Consider the following 22,370-nt stretch of genomic DNA (forward strand, 5'->3'; position numbering starts at 1 on the left):
TCAAACCGATTTATGGTTCATAATCAATTTTAATTTAAAACCGATTTAAAACTGGTTTTAATTGAAAACCGGTTTTAAATCAATAGCGGTTATGAACTATAAACCGGTTATAGGTAGTTGGCCAAATTTTTTTTTTTGCAAGAATCTTCATTATTTAGTTCTTTTGGACATTTTGAATACCTCTCATTATAAGTTTTCCCCCAATCAAGTTAGGAACTTGGATAAATACCTTGTCACAATTACGATTAAAGACAAAAATAAAAAAGAGAGACTATAAACAAGCACAAAAACAATACGACAAAATCAGTATTCACGGGAAAGCAAAAACTGTAAGAGGAATTTCATCAGTAAACATGTTAGCCAAAACAGATTTAGTTATTAGTTATTGTAGAGCTGTTTGGTTATGGATAATTATGGATAACCATGGATAATCCATTATTTTTATGGTTTCGTAAATAATCAGTTTATAAAATAAGATGTGATTTCATATGAAAGCGGTTTTTAAAAATAATCAATTTTTAAAATGTGGAGCAGTTTGATTATGGATTAGTTTGGTTCTTTTGGACATTTTGAACACCCCTAGTTCTGATGCACCAAATAAAAAAGAGAATTGATCCCTATATTTATTTGAAGTCTTCCTCTTTAGGTGAAAGCAGGATTTTATGTTAGTTTCCTACTACACAACACATCAACCTGCAATGAAATGTAATTTTTGTTTTGAATAAGCATGGTAAAAAATTGAACCAATTTGTTTATAACATGTTTGACAAATGGTCAAGACTTGGGGACATGCTAATCCTCTTTTTAAAGGACGTGTTTCGTCACCAGTTTTTTTTATAGTAAAAGCTAATTACTCTATCCAAACAAAGAAAAGACAAAACAAAAATAAAATACATTTGAATAGTATTTTTTATATTAAATTATTGAAAGTTATGATCTCAGATTGTCGCGGTTTAACGTGATGATCATGGTTCAATTGACGCCATACTCAAATTCTTGTCATTGCTAATTACCATAAGCACGTCCCCAAATTAAAATAAATTGATCTACTTATATTCTATAACTCATATAACTAAATAACTAGAGACATTAAATATAAGTGTGATGAACGATTAAAATTGAAAATATAATTTATATTGATGTAAAATAATTATATATATATATAGAGAGAGAGAGAAAGAGAGAGAGGAAGAGGGGGAGAGGGAGATCAACTTACACTGACGTAAGAATAAATTTTTTTACACTTAATCTATATAATTGATTTGCATTTATCTAACAATTGAAATATTTGCATGAATATTAGAATAGTGCTACTAGTAATTTAAGTTCTATAAGAATAAAAAATCAAATATATATGACCCACTTGAATTCAAATAAAACTTCAATGGCAATGCAAATGAAGTAACTTTAGTTATGCATTTTCTAAAAAAAATAATTCATTGAAAAATATTGTTATACTATCACTACAACAAAAACGGAACTTAAAGGCGGTTTATTTTAGTGTTGAAGTCGGTTTACACCGCCTCCAAAAATTTCTATGGCTCTTTGAAAACCGACATTGGAGTTGGTGCCGTTGAATAATTCAGAGTCGGTTTTGTGAAACCGACAAAATAACCGACGTTGAAACACAATCGACGTTGTATAACCGACGTTGAAACACAATCGACGTTGTATCTATACAGTCGCCATATTTGCTACTGTTAATTTATATTGTAGTTATTCAAATATTTAATAAATTTATAATATTTACAGCATCGGTTTTAAATGGCAGTGAACTTATAGGTCAAGCTTTTGAAAAATAAAATTATAACCTAATTTTTAAATAGGCTTATATTTTAAACATTTACTAAATCATTGAAAGATGAAATAGGAAGAGTGTATGAAGATGAAATAAGATAAGATATTTTTGCCATTGAAACTTAGAAGCTTTTCCCTAAACATATGACATTTATTGCGCTAATGATTATTTAATGTCATCATCAACCATTGCTCACAGTTTCGCCTATAAATACAACGATAATATGAGATTGAACTCAATGTAATCTGGACATTTCTAAGACACGGTCTTCACTCTTCACAGGGGAGGATGGTGTGGATGACCATGCTTGAGGTTAGACCCTTGGTCATTATAGTCATTGTTAATATGCATATTCTGGGATTCTGCAAAAGGAACACCCAAATTACACCACTCTTCTATTACCTTATTCAATTATTTCTAGATCATATGTTACAATTGTTTTGTTTAAAAAAAAATATAACAAAAAAAAAATAGAGGAAAAAGAATAATGTTCAAAGAGTGCCTTTAGATATAATATATATAAATACTTAATAATAAATAAAGGCAGTTTGAGTGAAAGACTAAGATATATTAAAACAATTATGGGATTTGAAATATGTTTAGAATGTATAAATACTAATAATGAAAGTTATGTCTAAATATATATGAAAATCATGGAATTTAACTATAAATATAAAAAAGATAAAATAAAAGCTCACCTATAGGTGGACGAGGGTGGTGGGGATTATGTTTAGGATTAGGACCTGTTTAAAGATGAAATTATAAAATATATAGAATAATAATAAGAAATTATGTACACTTTAAAGATTGAATGAATTAATTATAGATCACCAGTTCATGATGGACCAAATATAGTAATTCAAACATACCACAAAAAACATACATGTATTGCCCAGAAGTACTATACTAATTCAAACCTAGCACTCAACATGCTTCTAAGACCTCAAGTATTATGTGAGTTTAAACTAAACAATTTTCTATTTCAATCAGATTATCTATTTTGTTAAGGAAGAACCAAATGAATGCATCACCTTCGATCTCGGCCATCATCAGTAATGTTTATCTGGGTTGCTATGTCAACATCAACCTGAAAGATGTTACAAAATATAAACAAGGTTGTGTGCTAACATCAAAGCTTCCTCAATATATTCTCTACTCCTCTGCCTCGAGTATGGCTTAAGAGGAGAAAAGAGTCATTGTTCCCTGATACCAATTAGTACTCAAAGAAAAAAAGTATACAATTTTTTTTTTGTTATAGGATAAACCTCTTGCTATTATAGTTCTCACCTTTTCTTGGCACCCAAATTAAAAAGCCAGTTAGACAAAATTTTGGGGAAGATCATTTAAATTTTTTGTTTTCTCAAGCCTTTGACACAACAGTTTAAAATTGACTGATATTAGTCAAACAAATAGGGATAATGCAATTGTCGATATTAAACAGGATAGATATGAATTTAAATACAAATTAAAGGACTACCAGAACACACCTGCAACTCTCTAATCAAGTTTTTCCATTTTCTACCACTGGCCTCCTGTTACCCTTCAACCTTGCAAACCTCATTTCCTTAAAAAATTTCTCTCACTTTTGCAACCAAGCCCCCATTCTCTGTAAATGGTACTCAGCTCTCTTTTAAACACAGTATAGCTTGGAACTTTACAAATAAAAGAGGGGGAAATTTCACTTCATATTACTTATCCCAAGTCTCCAACCCATCTCCGCTTAACACTCTTTTTTCTATGGTTATGGTAGATGACAGACATGATGAACAATATATGCATTAAAATTGCCACAAAGGAGAAACCAAGCATGCTTAAGTCAGTGCATGTTAAGCAACACAAATCACAAAGTAGACATCTAACATCTTGGGTTTACATCACATTCATATATATATATATATATATATATATATATATATATATATATATATATATTTCACAAAACTTGTCTGCATGTTACCAGAAAGAATGAAATGTTAATGTTTTACAACTGAAACAGAAAAGCATAGACATTCATCACCTGCTCTTTTGGAGGTAAAAGTCCAAATGCAGCTCCTATTGCTAACCAGGAACTTGATTCCTAAATCACCAATTTAAAAACTCTAATTAGCTGAGAACTGCATGTTGGCATCTAACCAAATCATGTTTCAATGAAACAGAAAGGGATAAACTTATAGAGGATACTCAAATTCACCAAGTTTACTTCATAAGTTTCTTTTATATCAACAGGTCAAGTGAATTAATTTTGTTTTTCATAACAATCTCTCCTCCCTAACAGCCATACTCGAAGATAGAAAGGATATTCATAAAATGTAGCTTACCTTTCAATTTATGGTTAACCAAATGGCTTCCCGATAAGAAAGAATTAATAAAAAATGATCTTGCCATTTCATCAAATAGTTTGCGAGCATAGCAAGTAAATTTCCATACCCAATTAAAAAGGACCCTTAACTCATCCCTCTAGACATGCACCAATCAAGTAATCTAGTATTTCAAACATTTAATCCAACAGATGATGGACAAGATAAAAAATCCTCAAAGCAATCTCAAGACATGTTAAGGACCCTTAAAGTCCAAGATGGTAGATCAGGTTTAAGGACCCTTAACTTCAAAAATCCAAGAGAATTTTCACTGAAGAAGTAAAGGCATGAATTACCCATACAAAATCAACCAAATAAAACCTTTAAGAATTAAAATTCTGATGAAACATTTGTGCCTTCATTCTTCAGTTTTCCCTCCCAAATAAAACCCACATTCAAGCCCATGAAACTAATAGACAAATAACAATGGTGGAAAAAGTAAGCATTTCTTCAAGTTTGATAATAATAACACGTATAGGATTTTGAAAACTAAACTTACTAAAGAGATCTAAAATCCTTTGAAAGAAATAAATTATCAACTGGAAATGCAACAGAGAAAAGAACAAAGAAAAATCAAACGAAAAAAATTAAAAATCTCAGATCCCTATGATTTTTAGGAAAAATAAGATTAAAACGTGCAATATATGAAATGTAAATGAAGCTAAACAGTAGTTAAGCACCAGAAGATGTGAATCCTGGTCGGTGATTTCAGCTTCCTTGACTTTCTGTGCAACCGCCTGAAAGAATGAAATGGAAAATTGAGTAGCCATCGCAGAGAAAGTAAGAAGAGGAAGAAAGAGGAATAGAAGTGAAGTGAAAAGAAGCACTATTACAATATATTCCATTTTGTGTTTTTTATTTGCTTTTCATTCTTTCTTATTTGATTCCTTTAGTTGGTTGCCACGTCATTAGGATAGTTATAACAGAATTGTATATGTGAGGATATGTGGCATGTGTGCAGACCCTGACCTTTTTAATTCAGTATTCCTTTTGTATAGAACAGAATCACAGAATGAAATATACAGGTTTTTCGTTTTCTTCATTCTCTCTATGGGAAATGCATGGTTGTTACTTCTAATAAGCACAAATCACAATGGTGCAATTTTTATCTAAAAAATATGTAATTGAGAGTGAGATACATACAAAGGTCTAATGCAAATGCAAATGAGAAAATGGAAAGGAAAAAAATGAGAAAAGGAGTAATGTAATAAAGATTTTAAAGTTCGCAGCTTTTCTTCTAACAGCCGGTGAACCCCGAATTTCCTGTAGTGTATTTTCTAATTATAGTATAATATAAGTAACAAAATTAACTAAATAATTAACTACTGAGAAATCGATGTCTTTTAATAATAAAACAGCACTTAATAATCGTATAATAAAATTTTAAAACAACAAGTGAATCAAAATTAATATATTTTAAGGGTAGAGTTGTAGAATGTAGATATACATTGAAGAGACTGCATTAGTTTGTAGTTGTATATAATAATGTTACTGCTCGTGGGAAATCGAAAAACAGAAGCAAAGAAAATTTAATAAGGCCAAGGCCAGATTGAGTCTTAGATAGAGCTAGCCAAGTTTTGAAAGTGGGCTAGAACTAAACTCAGGCTTGGGTCCGTAAGCCTAACGATATTAGTACCTTATTGACTTAATATATTTTGCGAGAAAAACTTCTTTGGATCCATTTGGAAAGAGAAATTTTAAGGTACATTTATAGTAATACTTTTAATGTCTGAAATTTGATTTAAAATTTATTAAAATTTATTTAAAATTTAATCCAATAACTTGTAGCGGTTTTGGTCAATGTATTATGTTTTTATTAAATTAAGTACAATGCTTTCAGAATATATACTAATTTCTCACTTGGAAGTGAAGTGTAGTTGCTCTGAGTTACTAGATAACATGTTGTCATCAAAGGTGTTCCCTAAGTTAAAGATCCAGCAGAGAAATTTAAGGAGACACAAAGAGATAGCATAAATTAACTTCTGATCGATGATAAAGGTTAGCAATTTTTGGTATAGATTTTTAAGGTGTGACTGTGTTAATTCTTTTGTTTTCGGAAATTTGATTTGTGCGACTCAAGTCAATTTAGCTATGCTAAAATTTCCTCAAGTCGGATGCTATAAAACGCCTCGGGGTATTTATGCTCGGGGTTCATAATTGATCGTTCTCAATGAAAATATAAATTTAGCATTTTGAAATAAGGTGGGACCTGTTTTAAAGTTTACCTAGGTGCAAGGGCTGAAATGCTAGCTCGAGCTTATTACAACAAAATCTAGGTGTTTATGTTTGCAAATGAAGCAAATCCAGGTGTGCATATATCGTAACTTTTAATATTCTCTCCCTCTCATTTTTAATTTTCATTAAAAAAGTTTAGAGTAAGTTGAGAAGTGAATAATTCAAAATTGTTGGAATGATGAAACCCAAAAATAAAAAAAATAAAAAAAATCTACTGGTGCATAGAAAAAAGATGATATGTAGGTGTTAATGACCTATGATGCACGGACACGGGACACGACACGACACGCCGACACGTTAATTCTAAAAAATGTCATATTTGAACACGTTGAGACACGTTTTGATATTAAATAAAAATTTTAATATATATAATATAATTTATATTTAATACATATAAGAGTCCATAATAAGTCATATAATCAATCAATTATTAAATTTCATAACATAAATATAAATATAGATAATTATTCGTACTTTGTTAATTTTTCATGTCAAATTTCATAACAAAAAAAAATTAATTTATAAATTATTTCTTTTATATTAAGTTAACAAAATAAAATTAAGATTTAAAAAAAAACGTATCCGAATGTTGACCGCGTGTCAGAAAAATGTGTCAGAACATGTCGGAATGTGTCGGAGAATTAACCGCGTGTCCTCAAATGTTGACCTCGTGTCGAACGCGTGTCCTGAGTAAATTTTTTAAAAAACAACGTGTCTGTGCTTATTAGTCAATGACCATAAAAGGGTGGAAAAAATAAAAAAAAGTTGTCTATTATTTTTTCACCAAATTCAATAAAAGATATATCTAGTTTTCGTTCCTCAATACTATGGGGTACCGAAAATATTTTCACTTTTATACATTTTTTTTGTTTTACTTTTTTCTTTGATATGGGATAAAAATAGAAATAAAAATATTTTTATATCATTTTTCATATATCACTTTTGCACAATATTCAATACTTATAGCCAATTAGTTTATTTTTTCATGAAATTTTTTTTAATTAAAAAATATGTTTTAAAACTTTTATAATAATTAGATAAGCTTTTCTAAAGTATTTTTAAAAACATATTTAATTTACAAAAAAAATATTTAGCATTTTTCTTATAAATTATGAAGAATAACTTCTGGAAAAACTCTACAAATTAATAATTATATCATGGAAATAACTTTTTAATGCAAAATTTATTCAAATGCCTCCTTAAATTAGCTTGAAAATAGAGTAAATCCTGTATAAGGGATCTTTTACATAAACTAATAAAAATAAGAACAAATGTTGTAAAATGAATATGTTACACAAGTTTTTGGGAGTGTTTATTGTTGTTTTGCATCAATATATCAGGTTCCACGCTTCACTTTGGCATCACGAACTATCGAGCTAGAGCAATTGTTCTATTAGGCCTTATGTTTAATGCAATTGTTTGAGTCCCACCTCAATCTCTTCGTGAATAACCGGTCACGGTTATTCCACAAAATATGCAGAATATCTTCTGAAAAGTATACGCAATAGTAGATGATTCTCCTTTAATTCAACCATAATTATAAGGTTTTTTTCACCCTCGTACTCCTATTTAACCTAATTGTCTTTTATACATTAATTTTATAAGTAAAAATGTTTATCCTTTTAAATGACATAACTTATATTCTTTCATTCTCACAAAGAGGTGGGACTCACACCTTTATTTTTGTTGTCAACTCTCTCTCCTCCTTTATCTATCTCATTCTCTTTCTTAAAATGACACAACTTTACATCCTTTAAAATGACACACACTTTATCCAATTTTATATTGAGAAAGTTCAAAACCCCCGGTTTTGCCTTTTACACCCTTATGCTATTTTTTTAATCATTTATTTCCTTATGTTTTTTTTTTCATTTAAACTCATTCTTAATATGGTTAGAAATTAAATTAATCTATCTAATTTATCGTTCTTAAAATAAAAAAATAGATTCAAAAATAAATAAATAAAAAGACAAAATATGTTGAAAACTTATAATACTTAGAGAAAAGACAAAAAGTAAAATAAAACCTGTCTAAATAAAAAAAAAGAAAATAGACTAAGGATAAAAACGGAGAATAAAAAAATAAAACTAAATATATTGAAAACTTTTAACAGTAAAAGAAAATACTAAAAGTAAAAAAAATATTGAAAATAGTCTAAATAAAATAAAATTTTAGAAAAAATAAGAACAAATATATTGGAAATTACAACACTAATTTTTTTTTTCTTTTTTGTCTTATCTTTTTTTATTTCTTTTAACAATGATATAACAAACTAAAAGTGGAAAAAAATAAAATTAGAAGAAACAAAAACCCAACATATCTAAATCAAAAAGAAAAAATATACTAGAGACAAAAAAAATATTAGTGATTTTTTTTTCTTCTATTTATTTTTTATTTTTTATTTTTTATTTTTTATTTTTTTTCTCTTCACTCTATTTTCTGCTTTTTGATTTAGTCGATTTTTTTTACTTTTAGTCTTTTCTGTCACAATTGTAAGTTTCCAACATATTTTATTTTATTTTTCTTCTATTTTTTTTCCTTAATCTATTTTTTTTGGTTTAAACATATTTAATCTTTTTTTCCTATTATTATTATTACCTTTTACTTTTAGTCTTTTCTGTAAGTGTTATAGGTTTCCAACATTTTTTGTCTTATTTTTTTCTTTGTTTATCATCAGTCTATTCATTTCTTCTAAAAATGATAAAATAGGTAGATTAGTTAATTTTGTAATAGAGATAAGGATTGATTTGGATGGAAAAAATCGTAAGGGATAAATGGTTAAAAAAAACATAGGGGTGTATATAATACAAAGCAAAACCATAAGGTTTTTGAAATTTCACCATATTGAAAAACCCATAGAAATGGATTCACATTGTTCATGTATTCACACTGAACAATTATTACTCTCATATCTCTATTGTTACTCATATTTAAATTAATAGTATGAAAAAATTAAATAAAAATTAATTGAATAGGAGTGACATATATATCTGAATGGCATGAGGGGTTCCCTCCCTCACCAGCAGGGATTTTCAAACTTTTAGCAAAAAGTAACCAAGATTATTGCAATGTGAGAGCGATGAACTCTGGGAACATGATGAAGAAAGGTTCTATAATGCTATCCCCTCAAAGGCCAATAAAAACCCACCAAAAGACATTGAAGGGCTATGATTGCGGAGTAGAAGGTTCCTTGGTCCATCCACTATACAGAAACTAGTGTAAAGGGGAAAAAAATAAAGAAACATAAAGATATGAAAGGAACATCTCACAAAGACTTTGTTCTTTCCCCTCCGAGCAAGCAATACTCTATTAGATATGATGGGGAGTGTGGACGTGGTATTAATTTTTCTTTCTTGTTTATGTATTTGTGGGTCCATGGCCTTCACAGATTGTAAGAGGAAGGCAACATTGCTTTGCTTCATTATTCTCCATATCGAATTTTGCATTGCCATGGGTAAATTATTCCTCCAGATGGCATGCAATGAGTTAGATCGAGAATTAAGTTCATTATTTAAATAAAGAACTGAAAATAAGTTATTCTAAAAAAATTGTGTAACTTTTTTTACGAAAGATTTGAATTACTTTTTTGAGATATCTCAATAGTTCAGTAGTCACAGTCACTACTCAAATTTACAATACATACTTTCAACAAAAGTCATATTCTCACGTGCTTGCAATCTTATTTTTTTAAAATAAATAAATAAATAAATATATCTGTATGTATGTATGCATGTATTATTTTTAGGGTTTTATTATTCTCCTTTTACATAAGATAGTTATCTTATATTTTAGAGAGAAAATGGGTGGGTCCCACCATTACAAGAAAAAAGGAAAATGTGAGATGCGAAAATCGAAGTGAAAGAGTAGGAGAGAAGTTATCTTATATAAAAAAAGAGTAATATTTCCCTTATTTTTAACATCTCATTTATGGAAACTTTATAAAGAATGATAAAATTGCTAATAAATAATATATATTACATTTTTATTAAAAAAATAATATATCTTAAGTAATTAAAAAGCTTTTCATAAGTTTTGTCCCTTAACTTATTCTTTAGCTAAAAAAACTAAAGAGAGAGACATGACTTCGTGATTAGATTCAATGTAACCAGATAAGATGAAGTTAATATTAAAAGAAGAGATATATTGGATGTCAAAATCTTATGTGTAATTCCTTAAAATTACTTCATTCTGAATTAGAATTTTTTTTTTTGGTAAACAAAAGGAGAAAACAAAAACAAAAATCAACAACAAAACCAAAAGAAAGACAAAACCTAAACGAAAGCCAACTACTGAATCACTATAGCTCTTGTTCTCACCACCACAGCAAGATCAGCCGAATAGAGAAAGTGGATGCCCGGAGGAGGTTCTTCAAAGAATAAATGATGCACATTCTTATTATTGCTCATGATAAAGTTTGTCATCAAATCCGTACAAGTGTTCCCTTCTCTGAAGGTATGATTGAGCCTAACAAACCAATTCTTTTAAAGCCATGCTCGTATGTGAGAGATCAAAAGCTCCCTCACGAGCTGTTGCACCATGATTGGTGAGCACAATGATCACACATGACGAATCACTTTCTAAAATAACGCTACGATGGCTAGCATTCCAAGCTAAATCCAACCCACGCAACACCCCTACAACTCAGCTTTGAAGGAACTACACTTACTCAATCTATAAACAAGCCCACCTAACCATCTCCCATGTGCATCTCTGATAACTCCACCACAAGAAGCGAGACCAGGATTCCCTTGTGCAGCACCATTAGTATTGACTTTAATAAAACCAAATGGGGGGAAGTTCCACAATATCTGTATACATTATTCTCTTAATGGGAAATTATCCCCTCACAGAGCTAGAAGCCTCATTCATATCATGTAATAGTTTCTTGATAACCATATTTTTGTATCTAGCTGGTGGTATTGGGATGCCATGCAACGTTTCATTCCTCCACTGCCAAAGCTTCCAGCAAGTCAGGAAAAAGAGAGAGACAAACCAGAACCTGAGGTGCAACCTCCCCTTGTGTTCGTAATATTATTGGCTAACCAATCGTCCAGGTCATGTTGAAATAAAGCAAGGTTTGCAAGACTTTGCAACACACTGGTCCAAATCTGTTTAGCCTCCTGGAAGTCCTTTAATCCATGGAGGATTGTATCGTTTTTATACTTGCAAACAGGGCACATAACGTTCCCCCATTCCATTTGGCCACTGTGCTCATGGTTAGGAGCTTGTGAAGAGCTATCTTCCACCTGAATATTTTAACTTTATGAGGGCCATTCCAACCCCAGATAATCTCCCACAGATCTGAGTCCAAATCCCCCAATCCCTTATGCAAATTGAACCTGTTATAAATGGTTTTGACCATGATGATAGCCATCATATCTGCATGGAGGTAAGGTGCTCCTAAAAACATCAATTATGCTCTCCGGAAGCCAATGTTTCAGATCAATGAGGTCTCACTCCTCATCCAACGTCAGCGCATCAGTAACGCTTCTATTAATGTCAATGTTATGATCCCAGTTGATCGCAGCCTCTTGTAGAGAATAGTGGCTGATAATCCATTTGTCTTTCCAAAAATTGATCTCTTTGCCATCTGCAAGCTCCCAAGTGAGACAACTTTCAAACTCATTCCAAAGCCTACACACGCTCTTCCCGAGGTTATAATCCATACTTCGACCACAAAAAGAGCTCCACGAGTAGTGTTAGCCTCATATTTTGCATGGAGAATCTAAGCCCAAAGCTACTTCAAATCCAACTGCTCCAAGCTCGCTTGCCAATAAAAGCATTGTTCGTAAGAGCTAACCTCTTTAGCCCCATCACCCCACAACTCTTGGGATGCGAGATACTTTCCCAGCTGATACCATGATGAGCTCGTCTGTTTTCTCTATCACCCCATATGAACTCTCGTTGGATTTTTTCTATTTCCAAGCAAGTTGATAAAGGTAATTTACAACTTTGCATTTGAAAGAAAAGAATTGACGCCATTATCCACTGAGCCAAAGTGATACGACCAACTTGAGAAAGACATTGTTGCTGCCATGCGTTTAACTTAGACCTCACTTAGTCCACAATGCTTTCATATAAATCTCTTGTAGCTCTACCTAAATACCAGCCAACATTTTTAACTTGTCTGAAGCCACTACGCTGAGCTATTTTATTAGCTACCTCTTGTGCTTGTATTTATGGAAAAGAAGATAGTTGTTTTATCTGCACTGAGCATTTTCCCAGATATCTCTTCGAAGAGGCTAAGGCATTTCATCAAAACTTCCAATTATTCCCTGTTTGCCTCCATGAACAACATGAGGTCATCTGCGAAGCCAAGATGAGTGATCTAAGTCCGCTATACACCAACCTAATTTGTTTCCACAGCACGCCATTAGATGCAGTAGCAATAATATGGGATAATTTCTCTATCGCAATAACAAAAAGGTACGGTGATAATGGGTCATTTTGTCTGATGCCTCGGGAAGGTCTGAAAACTTCAGTCTTACCCCCATTCTAAAGGACGTTAATTTTTTAGGATAGAATATAACTTATAATGAGACTTATTAGCTATTGTGGGAGACTAGTCTCCTAAAGAGTCTTCTGCAAAAAAAACTCCAACTTAGTCTGTCATATGCCTTTATAAGATCAATTTTGATCGCCATGAAAGACTTTATACCCCTCATTTTATGCATAGAGTGGATTAATGTTGTGCAATTGTGTTACCCTTTTATCAATCACACATTAACGCAAGTGCACGTGTCACAAGTAATAAAGTGGATGTGTGAGTCCAGATATCGTTCCCACGAAGAAAACTATATAGTTGGAATCAATGTGAAGCAATTAAAGTAATAATATTTATAAAAGTTTCGTGAATTAAGAACTAAAGACTAAAGTAATAATAACTACTAACTATTAACTAAAAGCAAAGTAAAAATAAGCTAAGAGTGCACTCAAGAACAAAGAAGTCAAGTAATAAAGGAGATTGGGATCAATTTCCCCAATATTGCAGTTTCACCAGAATGCAGTCACAATGCTACAACAATCATCCATTAAGTAATTAGAACACTAATGCATGCAAGGGCTCTCACCAATAATACATGTATACTAAGTCACACATCTCTATGGCCAATATAATTATGAATCATTAAGTTCAAGTTCTATATGATTTTATGGTGTGAATGATCTCTCTACCCACAATTAACCAATTTTACTTAGTTAAACCACAATATTTAATAACTTTTAGGATTCACCTATATCTATATAGCCTAAATCCTAAGTACCTTGCAACTCTCTCTCGATGAATCAACAAGATTAGAAACAATTTAAGCACTTTATTAAAAACCTAAAAGGATAATCATGCAACAAAGTTTAGGGAAACTGATTACATCATAATAAGGGTACTCTATCACTCAACCCTATCAATTTAGCTCATACTTGGGTGGAAAGAAACAACAAAGAAAGAATAAGATTCCATAGATTTAAGATAAGAAAAATAAGGACGTTGCTGTAGCATTGCTCTCGCAGCAACCATGAGCTCCACCACCATCAACCTTGCCTTAGTCGCCGGAATAGTGAAGAAAGTCACTGGGTTCAATGATCTCTCTATTAAACCCTAGATCCTTTCTTTGGTTCGCTAGATCTCTCTCAATGAACCCTCAAATTCCCTCTAAGTGTTTCACGGCTTGGATCTTCTCCAAAAGCTCACATTCTCTCTAAAAGAGAGGTTGTCCAGCCTCAAAGAGAGACTCTCTAACCTTTTTGATATGTGTAGGCTTCCTCTTTTTATAGACTCTGATGAATTGGGCTCCAATTAGCTCTTCAAATCCATTACAAATCATGTTCAAATCTGCTCTGTTTTGCTGCAGCTATGATTGAAGATACATCTCTGTTTTGCTGCAGCTACAACTTGCTTGATTTGCTTGAAGATTCTTTCCTTATTTGCTGCAGCTATGATTGGAGATACAACTTTGTTTTGTTACAGCTACAACTTGCTTGATTTGCTTAAAGTTCTTTCCTTATTTGCTACAGATATGATCCAGGGGTAGTGCATGATGCTGCTGCATATCTTCTCCAATCTTTCCAAATATACTTCAGATTTGATTTGGATTTGTGGACGCTGATTTGTTGGAGATTGGATTAGGATTCCTTAAAGATCCATGAGTGCGTATTTAGATCAGGATCTCTATTTGCGCATTCAGAAGCTTCCTCCATTAATTTGGGCTTGGGTCCATAGCTTGCTGGTGATGATGTCAACCAAACACGCTGCTGACCTCATCTTCAATGCTACAACATTGCTTTCCGATGCTACAACACTGACCTGCAATAAAATAGCAAATGGAATAAATGGTTCTAACACTCAAATTATCTTCAAATATCCACAATTAACATATTTCTCATTCAAATAATGAAAATATAGAATTAATGCATTAATCATATTAAACCTAGAGAATTATGTATATTTATGACACCAAAACATCATAAATAAGCCTAAAAATAACTCTCCCCGAGAGAGTTATCAATTAACTCTTGCACAATAATTATGTTATCTTAGATTTGTCTATTGGGTACAAAGCTTACCTGGGATTGGGAGATAATTTTCTTCATGCATGGCTTAAGCTTTTGCACTATAACCTTTGAAAGAAGCTTATAGATCATCGGGCAAAGTGAGATGGGCCTAAATTAGAAGACAAATTCTAGGTTCCTAATTTTGGGAATCAAAACCAAAAATGTTAAGTTGATATCAACAACTAATTCTAGGGTAGACCTAAGCCTTCTGATTGAATCACAAACTTGAGCTCTCGCTGTGTTTTATCTTCTCCAGGGGCTTTGAAAGCTCCCGTGGAGAGCAAAAGTTTGGAGATCTCCTGGCTACTTGGGGGTTTAGTCATTTCCCTGTGTTCTTCTCGTGAAAGACTCGGCCACAGATTGGCAAAAGACAGCCATCTATGATTGGTCACTTCCTCCGTATAGAGGTTTTTGTAAAAGTTGCAAACTAGTTATTTTAGACAGTCAGGATCCTCAACCCAAAGGTTGGATTCATTTCACATCCTGGTGACCTTATTGAAGGACCTTCGAGTTACTGTTTTCAAGTGGTAGAACCTTGTGTTCTTGTCTTCATCAACAATCCATTTATGCCTTGATTTTTGGAACCAAAACAATTTTTCATGCAGTAGCATCTCGTTTAGATTCCTTTGGATACTTTTCTCTAGTTCTTGTAGCTCAATATTGTCCATTAATAACCCGCGAGCTTAAACATTAGCAAACTTTTGAGTCAGGCTCATCTTCCTGCGAAATATATCACCAAAGACTTCTTTATTCCAACGAAGGAGATGGGGCACAAAGTCACTAAACATATGATTAACTATTGTCTCCTTATTCCATCTTTCATTCATCAGGTCTCCGAAATTAGGATGATCCATCCAAGAAGCTAAGAATCTAAATGGTTTATTCTGCCATTGGTTTATACGAGACTCCAGCCTCAGCAATAAAAGGGTTATGCTCAGATTCCAATTTGGGTAATGTGATCACTTCAACCTCCTCAAAGAAAGTTCTCCAAGGTAAATTAACATAGACCTTATCAAGTTTTTTATACACCCGTTCAAGATGGCTCCACTTCGGACCTTGCCACATATATATTGGCCCAAAACACTTTAAGTCATTAACTTCACAATCATCTAAAAAATTAACAAACCTACGACATTTTTCCACGTTAGGGAAAGAACCACCCTTCTTCTTATTTATACTCCTTATATCATTAAAGTCCCCAGCCAAAGCCCACGGAACAATTATTTTAGAACTGAGTTGAAGTAAATCCTCCCACAACATGTGCCTCTCCACCTCCCTAGGACTAGCATTAACCACCGAACACATGAATGCCCTATAGTTCTCCAATTAAACCTCCATGTGGATAAACTGATTCGTTTGAGATACGATCTTCACTTTAGTCTTGTTAGAGTCCTAAAGTACCCAAATGCCACTAGCAAAACCAGCAACTTCCTCAAAGGTTGCTTTATCAAATTTAATCTTGCGCATAATTTTCTTGCTAGCCTCACTGCTAGTTCTCGTTTACAGCAATGCCACCAAATAGATGGCATATTTTTCCACCATTATCTTTAAAGTGCGGCCAAGGTTGGGTTTGGCTGCCCCCCTACAATTTCAGAAATAAAGGGTTATCAAAAGCTTGAGGGGTCCATTGCATGAAGGAGTTTGTCCTACGAAAAAAGGTCCTTAGGCCTTATTCTTCCAGAATTAAGCTCACAAGCTAGATTCTCCTTGGTTGGGCTTAAACGGGTCTCCAAGTCTGGAGGAATAGGTTCCTGGATCTCCATAATATTTTCCAATCTTTTCTTCATGAAATTGATCGAAATTTCTTCCCCAAGAGCTTTACGATAAAGGATTGCTTCCATTGTAATCTCGTTTGACTTTATTGAAGCATCCTTTCCTCCTTAAATATCAGCATCCATCAACATCTCTTCCTCTTCCTCCCAGATGAACTCCTGAACTCCTCTTCAGACTACCATTCACCATTGTGTCTCATAAGGATTTTTTTGAAGCTTGCATTCCCCTCCATCCAGTTTTCCTCCCTCCGAACTAAAGTCTGCTCATTAGAGAAGGTACCCTCCCTTTTATATTTCTTCACACTTCTCTAAAGGTTATCCTCTTCTTCACTCACTAACTTTTCGTTGGCGGTTATGGCTTGCCGCATGGCTAGGGCTCAGACGTCAAACCCTAGCAAACAAATGCTTATTAACTAATAAGGTTTAATTGGGAGAAACTTCTGATAGAATTAGAATTTTAATTCTAGGTACGTAGTAATTGAATGTCAAACTTGGAATTCGAAATTGGCGGGTTGAATTCCAATGTTTTATTCTAAGCACAATTCTTAATAGAAATAAGCATCGAATCATTTTGAAAATGATTTAACAATCATAGGTTCTTGTATTTGATTTTTCCCTTTTCATTTTCACATTTGAAAATGAGAGACTCTTTGTCTCCTAGTTTTTTTACACCTTTATCATCATTTAAATTAGATAATGGGTACATATGAACGCATCCTATGATGCAAGGCAAAGACTACGATTTCATGTTCACGTTGTTTGGGAGTTTAATTTCTCAGAGTCATCCTCCCTTTATTCGGCAATTACCATTTCTGTCGGGAAGGATTTTAATTTTTTATAGAGTAAAAAATTTAAATATTGTAATTTTAATAAATAAATACAAAAATAATGCCATTGAGCAAAACAGTTTGAAAATAATGCAACTAAGTATACACCATATTGGGCGCAATTAGTTGCGTATGGTTTCAGGCACAAAGACAGAGAATTACATTTGTTCGTGTAAAGAACCTTGGGATACACCACCCCAAAAGTTATAAAGGCCACATTAGTTGTCCACACAATCAATGTGAGACTATATATCTCAACAGTTCATGAGATGGAAAACGATCCAACGTCAGTTGCATGGCTCACATGGGTTTGTAAGTCAAAATTATATTTATATATTTGACTTACAATTAGTATATTATCTTAATCATTTAATTAAGGGGTTTTATAAGAGTTATGTCGCAGGAAAAATGATTGTGTAATGTTATAGAAATTCATTTTGCGTGCCGTAGTTTTTTTTCTTCAAAAAGTGTGGGCCCACAAAGTGTTGTGTGTGTAGGAAATTTTTTTGTGTCATGTTAAATGATAAATGCAAACCCCTTAATTAAGTTGCTCAATCACAAACTATTGCTAAACTATTAAAAATCAAGTCAATTATTTCATAATTTAAAAATAAATAATAAGAAAGCATAAATACATTTTATTTTTTATTTAAATATTTAAATATAAATAATGAAATTGTAAATAATTTTTTCTTTTAAAGTTAATATATAATTATCTTATCTATCAATATATATATATATATATATATATATATATATATATATATATATATATATATTTGTGCATACGACACCATTGATCTTTTTTGATCTAACGACTCTCAGATAAAGTGTCAAATTTCAAATTTGACACTGGTGTCAAAAGATCCTACCTCTATATATATATATATATATATATATATATATATATATATATATATATATATATATATATATATATATATGAGGAAGATTATACTTACAACCTTTTTTTTTACAACCTCTTACAACCATATCTTAACACCGTTGATTTCCGTCAATCAACGATTATCATTTATTGTGAATTAATAATTAATTAATGAATTTAATTTGCAAAAAAAATAACCGTTGATTGACGGAAATCAACGGTGATAAGATATGGTTATAAGAGGTTGTAAAAAAAAAGATTGTAACTATAACATTGCTATATATATATATATATATATATATATATATATATATATATATATATATGGGGAAGGATCCATTGACACCGGTGTCAAATTTTGAAATTTGACACCAAATCTCAACCGTTGATTTCTGCCAATCAACGGTTATCATTTATTGGAAATTGATTGTAATTAATAAGTTTAATTCCCAATAAATGATAACCTTTGATTGGCAGAAATCAACGGTTGAGATTTGATATCAAATTTCAAAATTTGACACCGGTGTCAAATGATCCTATCCCTATATATATATATATAGGGCAGGATCCTTTGACACCGGTGTCAAACTTTGAAATTTAACATCAAATCTTAACCTTTGATTCTCGTCAATCAACGGTTATCATTTATTGGGATTTGCACTTATTAATTAATTAATAAATGATAACCGTTGATTGACGAAAATCAAAGGTTAAGATTTAGTGTCAAATTTCAAAGTTTGACACCGGTGTCAAATGATCCTTTTTTTTTTTTGGAGTTACACAACCCTAATTATCTCTTTGAGACGAGTTGGCTCCCTCCGGTATCCCCACGAGCTTCGACTCTTTGAGCCGGCTATGGGACTATGTCAAATGATCCTACCTCTATATACATATATATATACTTTTCAACATAACTATGTTCCGTAAAATTATAATTCACTTCAAAATTATTGTTATTGTTATTTTATCTCAATAGAAAATAACAAACCCAAATTGAAATATATGGACGCGTATAAAAGTTTATTGATTACTCAAAAATCCTTCTTGAATTAAAATAATAATAATAATTCTTTGAAAGTTCGCACGGAACTCCACAAAACCTTCTAAAGAAGACAGTTGTGCTTCATATAGTATCATTTTTTTGGCGATCAATTTTGTTCAACCAAAATAATTAGAGAAGTTTCCTCGGTACAATTTTGGATTAGTTAAAAAAAAAAAAAGGAATTACAAACCAATTTTTTACGACGATGAGTCAAGGACTGATCAATGGGCGTCGACGTAACTTCAACCACTCCACTGACTATACGATGCAATATTTTAGGATTTGAACCCACTAATAATGCATCATTCACCATCTGCTTGCACTAATCAAAAGATAAAGCCTGAATCTATAATAATGATAATAAAGATATTGTAGATTCTTAGTTAAAGTTGCATCGATAAACTGAATTCCATTAAGTCGTTTTGCACTACCCACCGCCGTAGTATTTATAATTTTTATTTTTTATAACGACCACATGAAAGTCTCTATGGTTTTTTTAATAGATCATTTAAGATTCCTACCAATTAATTAGCTCACAATTAATGGAGTATAATAATTGATTTATATAATATTTATATTTTAAGTACTAATATATGCAAGAAATTAAGTGTCATATTCAGGGGCGGATTTTTAACTATGTTTTTTAAACAGCCAGATTCAAGTCTTACACTTATAATTAAGGGTGGCTCTCTATAATAACCTTAATATGTGTAATAATGATTCTATCATCCTTATTAGAAATTAATTAGCTAGAATGTATCATGAATTTAATTAAATTTATTTTTGGACAAAAGTACAGTTAATAAGAGTTTCAGGGTAAAAATGTGCCAGGGCAAAATTACCCGAAATTTAAAAATAAGTTAGGGAACATTACTGCAAAAATATTCTGAGCCAATAAGATCAATTTATAAGAAAGTTAAGATAATGGGATAGATAAATTTTTACCCAGCTGAAAGTTATTTAACTTTTTATGAATTACTTTTTTTAAAAGCTAATATTATTTTGCGTTTGGATGCAATATTTGAAAGGTGTTTTTAAGTAAAAATATCATTTGGATGTTAAAATAAAAAAGCATTTTTTAAATATAAAATGACTATTATGCCCTTACTCACTCTGTTTCGATGACATCGTCCTTTCCTCTGCTCATCTCCTCTTCTCTGCAGTATGCCAATCTTTTTATGATAAATATTGGATTCATCATTTTGGCCGGTTCAGCCTTGAAGATAAGAGAAATTTAAAATTCGATTGCATTCTTCTCCTTTATGACTTCTTTCTTAAGTGATAGACTTTTTAAATCATCAATACTGTAGAATATATTTATTCATATTGTCTGTTGAAGATAATCTTTGTTTTTTTATTATACTCCATCGTAAACAAAAGCTAGCCCCATTTTCTTGTAAACAGTAAAGATAATGTAAATAGTACCTAAAACAAAAGAAAGAGAGTAAAAAGATAGAAACAATACCTCAAAGCAAAGATCTGAACTTGAAGATGGAAGATGATAAGGAAGGAGAAACGGCGTAGGAGCCAAGGGTTAATCTGTCCACGAGGCTATGGAACTTGCTTTTGGTTTCTGCTTCTCCAAGAAGTCAAAATTTTTAGCTTTTAAAAAAGGTTAAATTTTAACTTTTTCATTAACTTGTGCTTTCTTTTAAATTATCATCCAAACACTATTAAAATTTTAAAAGCACTTTTTTTTTTTAAAAAAAAAGAGCAACTTCTAACTATGGAGAAGCCCATCCAAACGACTTCTAGGTGAGTTCATGTTAAGATACAAGCATTTCAATGGTTTCTATGATAATGGGTGTTTTAGGTTTTCATTTTGAAAGTTTGGCATGAATGAGCATGTTAGAGCTTGATTGAGGCTTATTCCATATTGTGAAAAGTGTTTAGATGAGGATTTTAATGGTGAAAAGGTATTTGGAAGATCATTTTTCTCACTTTCCTTAAATTTCGAAATTTTGCCTTAAATGTGGGGTTTTCTTGCATTCCAAATAATGAATGTTGGAATGTTTAATTTGGATATTGATGATGTCCATTGTGTTGCTAGGATTGAGCCTTGTGGACCCTCATTGATTAAGCAAGCATGAAAGGACTTCATAGAGATTGATTTGGCTACTTGAGTTATTCAAGTGTAGGTGAGTTCATGACCCTTGAGGGTTGGTGTATGGATTTTCCTATGTGGTTGATGAATATAGAAGTATTCATCAATGCATTCATTGTTGAAATTGATTGATTGCATTGCACCTTAATGTAGGTGTTTGTTTTGTAAGTTTATTGACTTCGAGATTAAGCTTGGTTGTGTGCAATTCCTTTGGCTGTAAAGGAAAGCATTCAGATGGAAGCTTCAAGTAGGTAAGCCTTCGGACCTTGGAATTTATCTCTTTATTGTTACACCAAGCTTTGATGGGGTACGTAGTGGTTATTATTGGTGTATGTAATTGTAATAAAGTAGTTTAATGCATTGATATATGTATATGTATGCACTGGGTGTGGCATAGGATGATGTTTCGCTATGTTTGTATGTTGCGTGACGATGTGTAATTCGTACTTGGTAGATTCCCTGGTCAGTAGGACTATTTATATATTTGAGAATCCTATAGATGGCGAGAGTGCTGGAGGAATGTCTAGTGGAGATATTTTACACACTAAATGGATATGCTTATATGTATTATTTATTGTTATTGCTTTTACACCTTAAGTGAACTCTAGGGTGGAAAAATCCTCCAAGGATCCCTAGTTTACTAAGATGTTTATCTCACGCCGTGTTGTGTGGAGCCCCTTTCAGGTACAAGCAATGACGGTGCAGGAGCATCTATTGATATTTTGATATGCATGTTATCTTGTATCATCATATGTATATGTTTATTTTGAGAATATGTGATGTTTCTTATGCTTATTGATAG

The 22,370-nt window shown here is 31.9% G+C and overlaps 1 protein-coding gene across 2 annotated transcripts; it reads right to left on the bottom strand.

Moving 5' to 3' along the window:
* Positions 1-1,913: 1,913 nt before the first annotated feature.
* LOC133302372 (ACT domain-containing protein ACR11-like) lies at positions 1,914-4,984 on the bottom strand. Of its 2 annotated transcripts, XR_009750336.1 has the most exons (5): positions 4,836-4,984; positions 3,816-3,875; positions 2,830-2,885; positions 2,497-2,541; positions 1,914-2,160 (listed from the first exon to the last, which is right to left on the bottom strand). XR_009750336.1 is itself a non-coding variant. In XM_061502142.1 (4 exons), the coding sequence occupies exons 1-4, from the start codon at positions 4,923-4,925 to the stop codon at positions 2,139-2,141; spliced, it is 228 nt and encodes a 75-aa protein (XP_061358126.1). In that variant the 5' UTR covers positions 4,926-4,984; the 3' UTR covers positions 1,914-2,138. The 2 variants fall into 2 exon arrangements, 1 of the variants encoding a protein (XP_061358126.1); XM_061502142.1 differs by lacking the exon at positions 2,497-2,541.
* Positions 4,985-22,370: the final 17,386 nt, after the last annotated feature.

Source organism: Gastrolobium bilobum, unplaced genomic scaffold (assembly GCF_033153095.1).
Source record: "Gastrolobium bilobum isolate Gb01-03AN ecotype WA unplaced genomic scaffold, APGP_CSIRO_Gbil_v1 utg1843, whole genome shotgun sequence".
NCBI classification, from domain to species: domain Eukaryota; kingdom Viridiplantae; phylum Streptophyta; class Magnoliopsida; order Fabales; family Fabaceae; genus Gastrolobium; species Gastrolobium bilobum.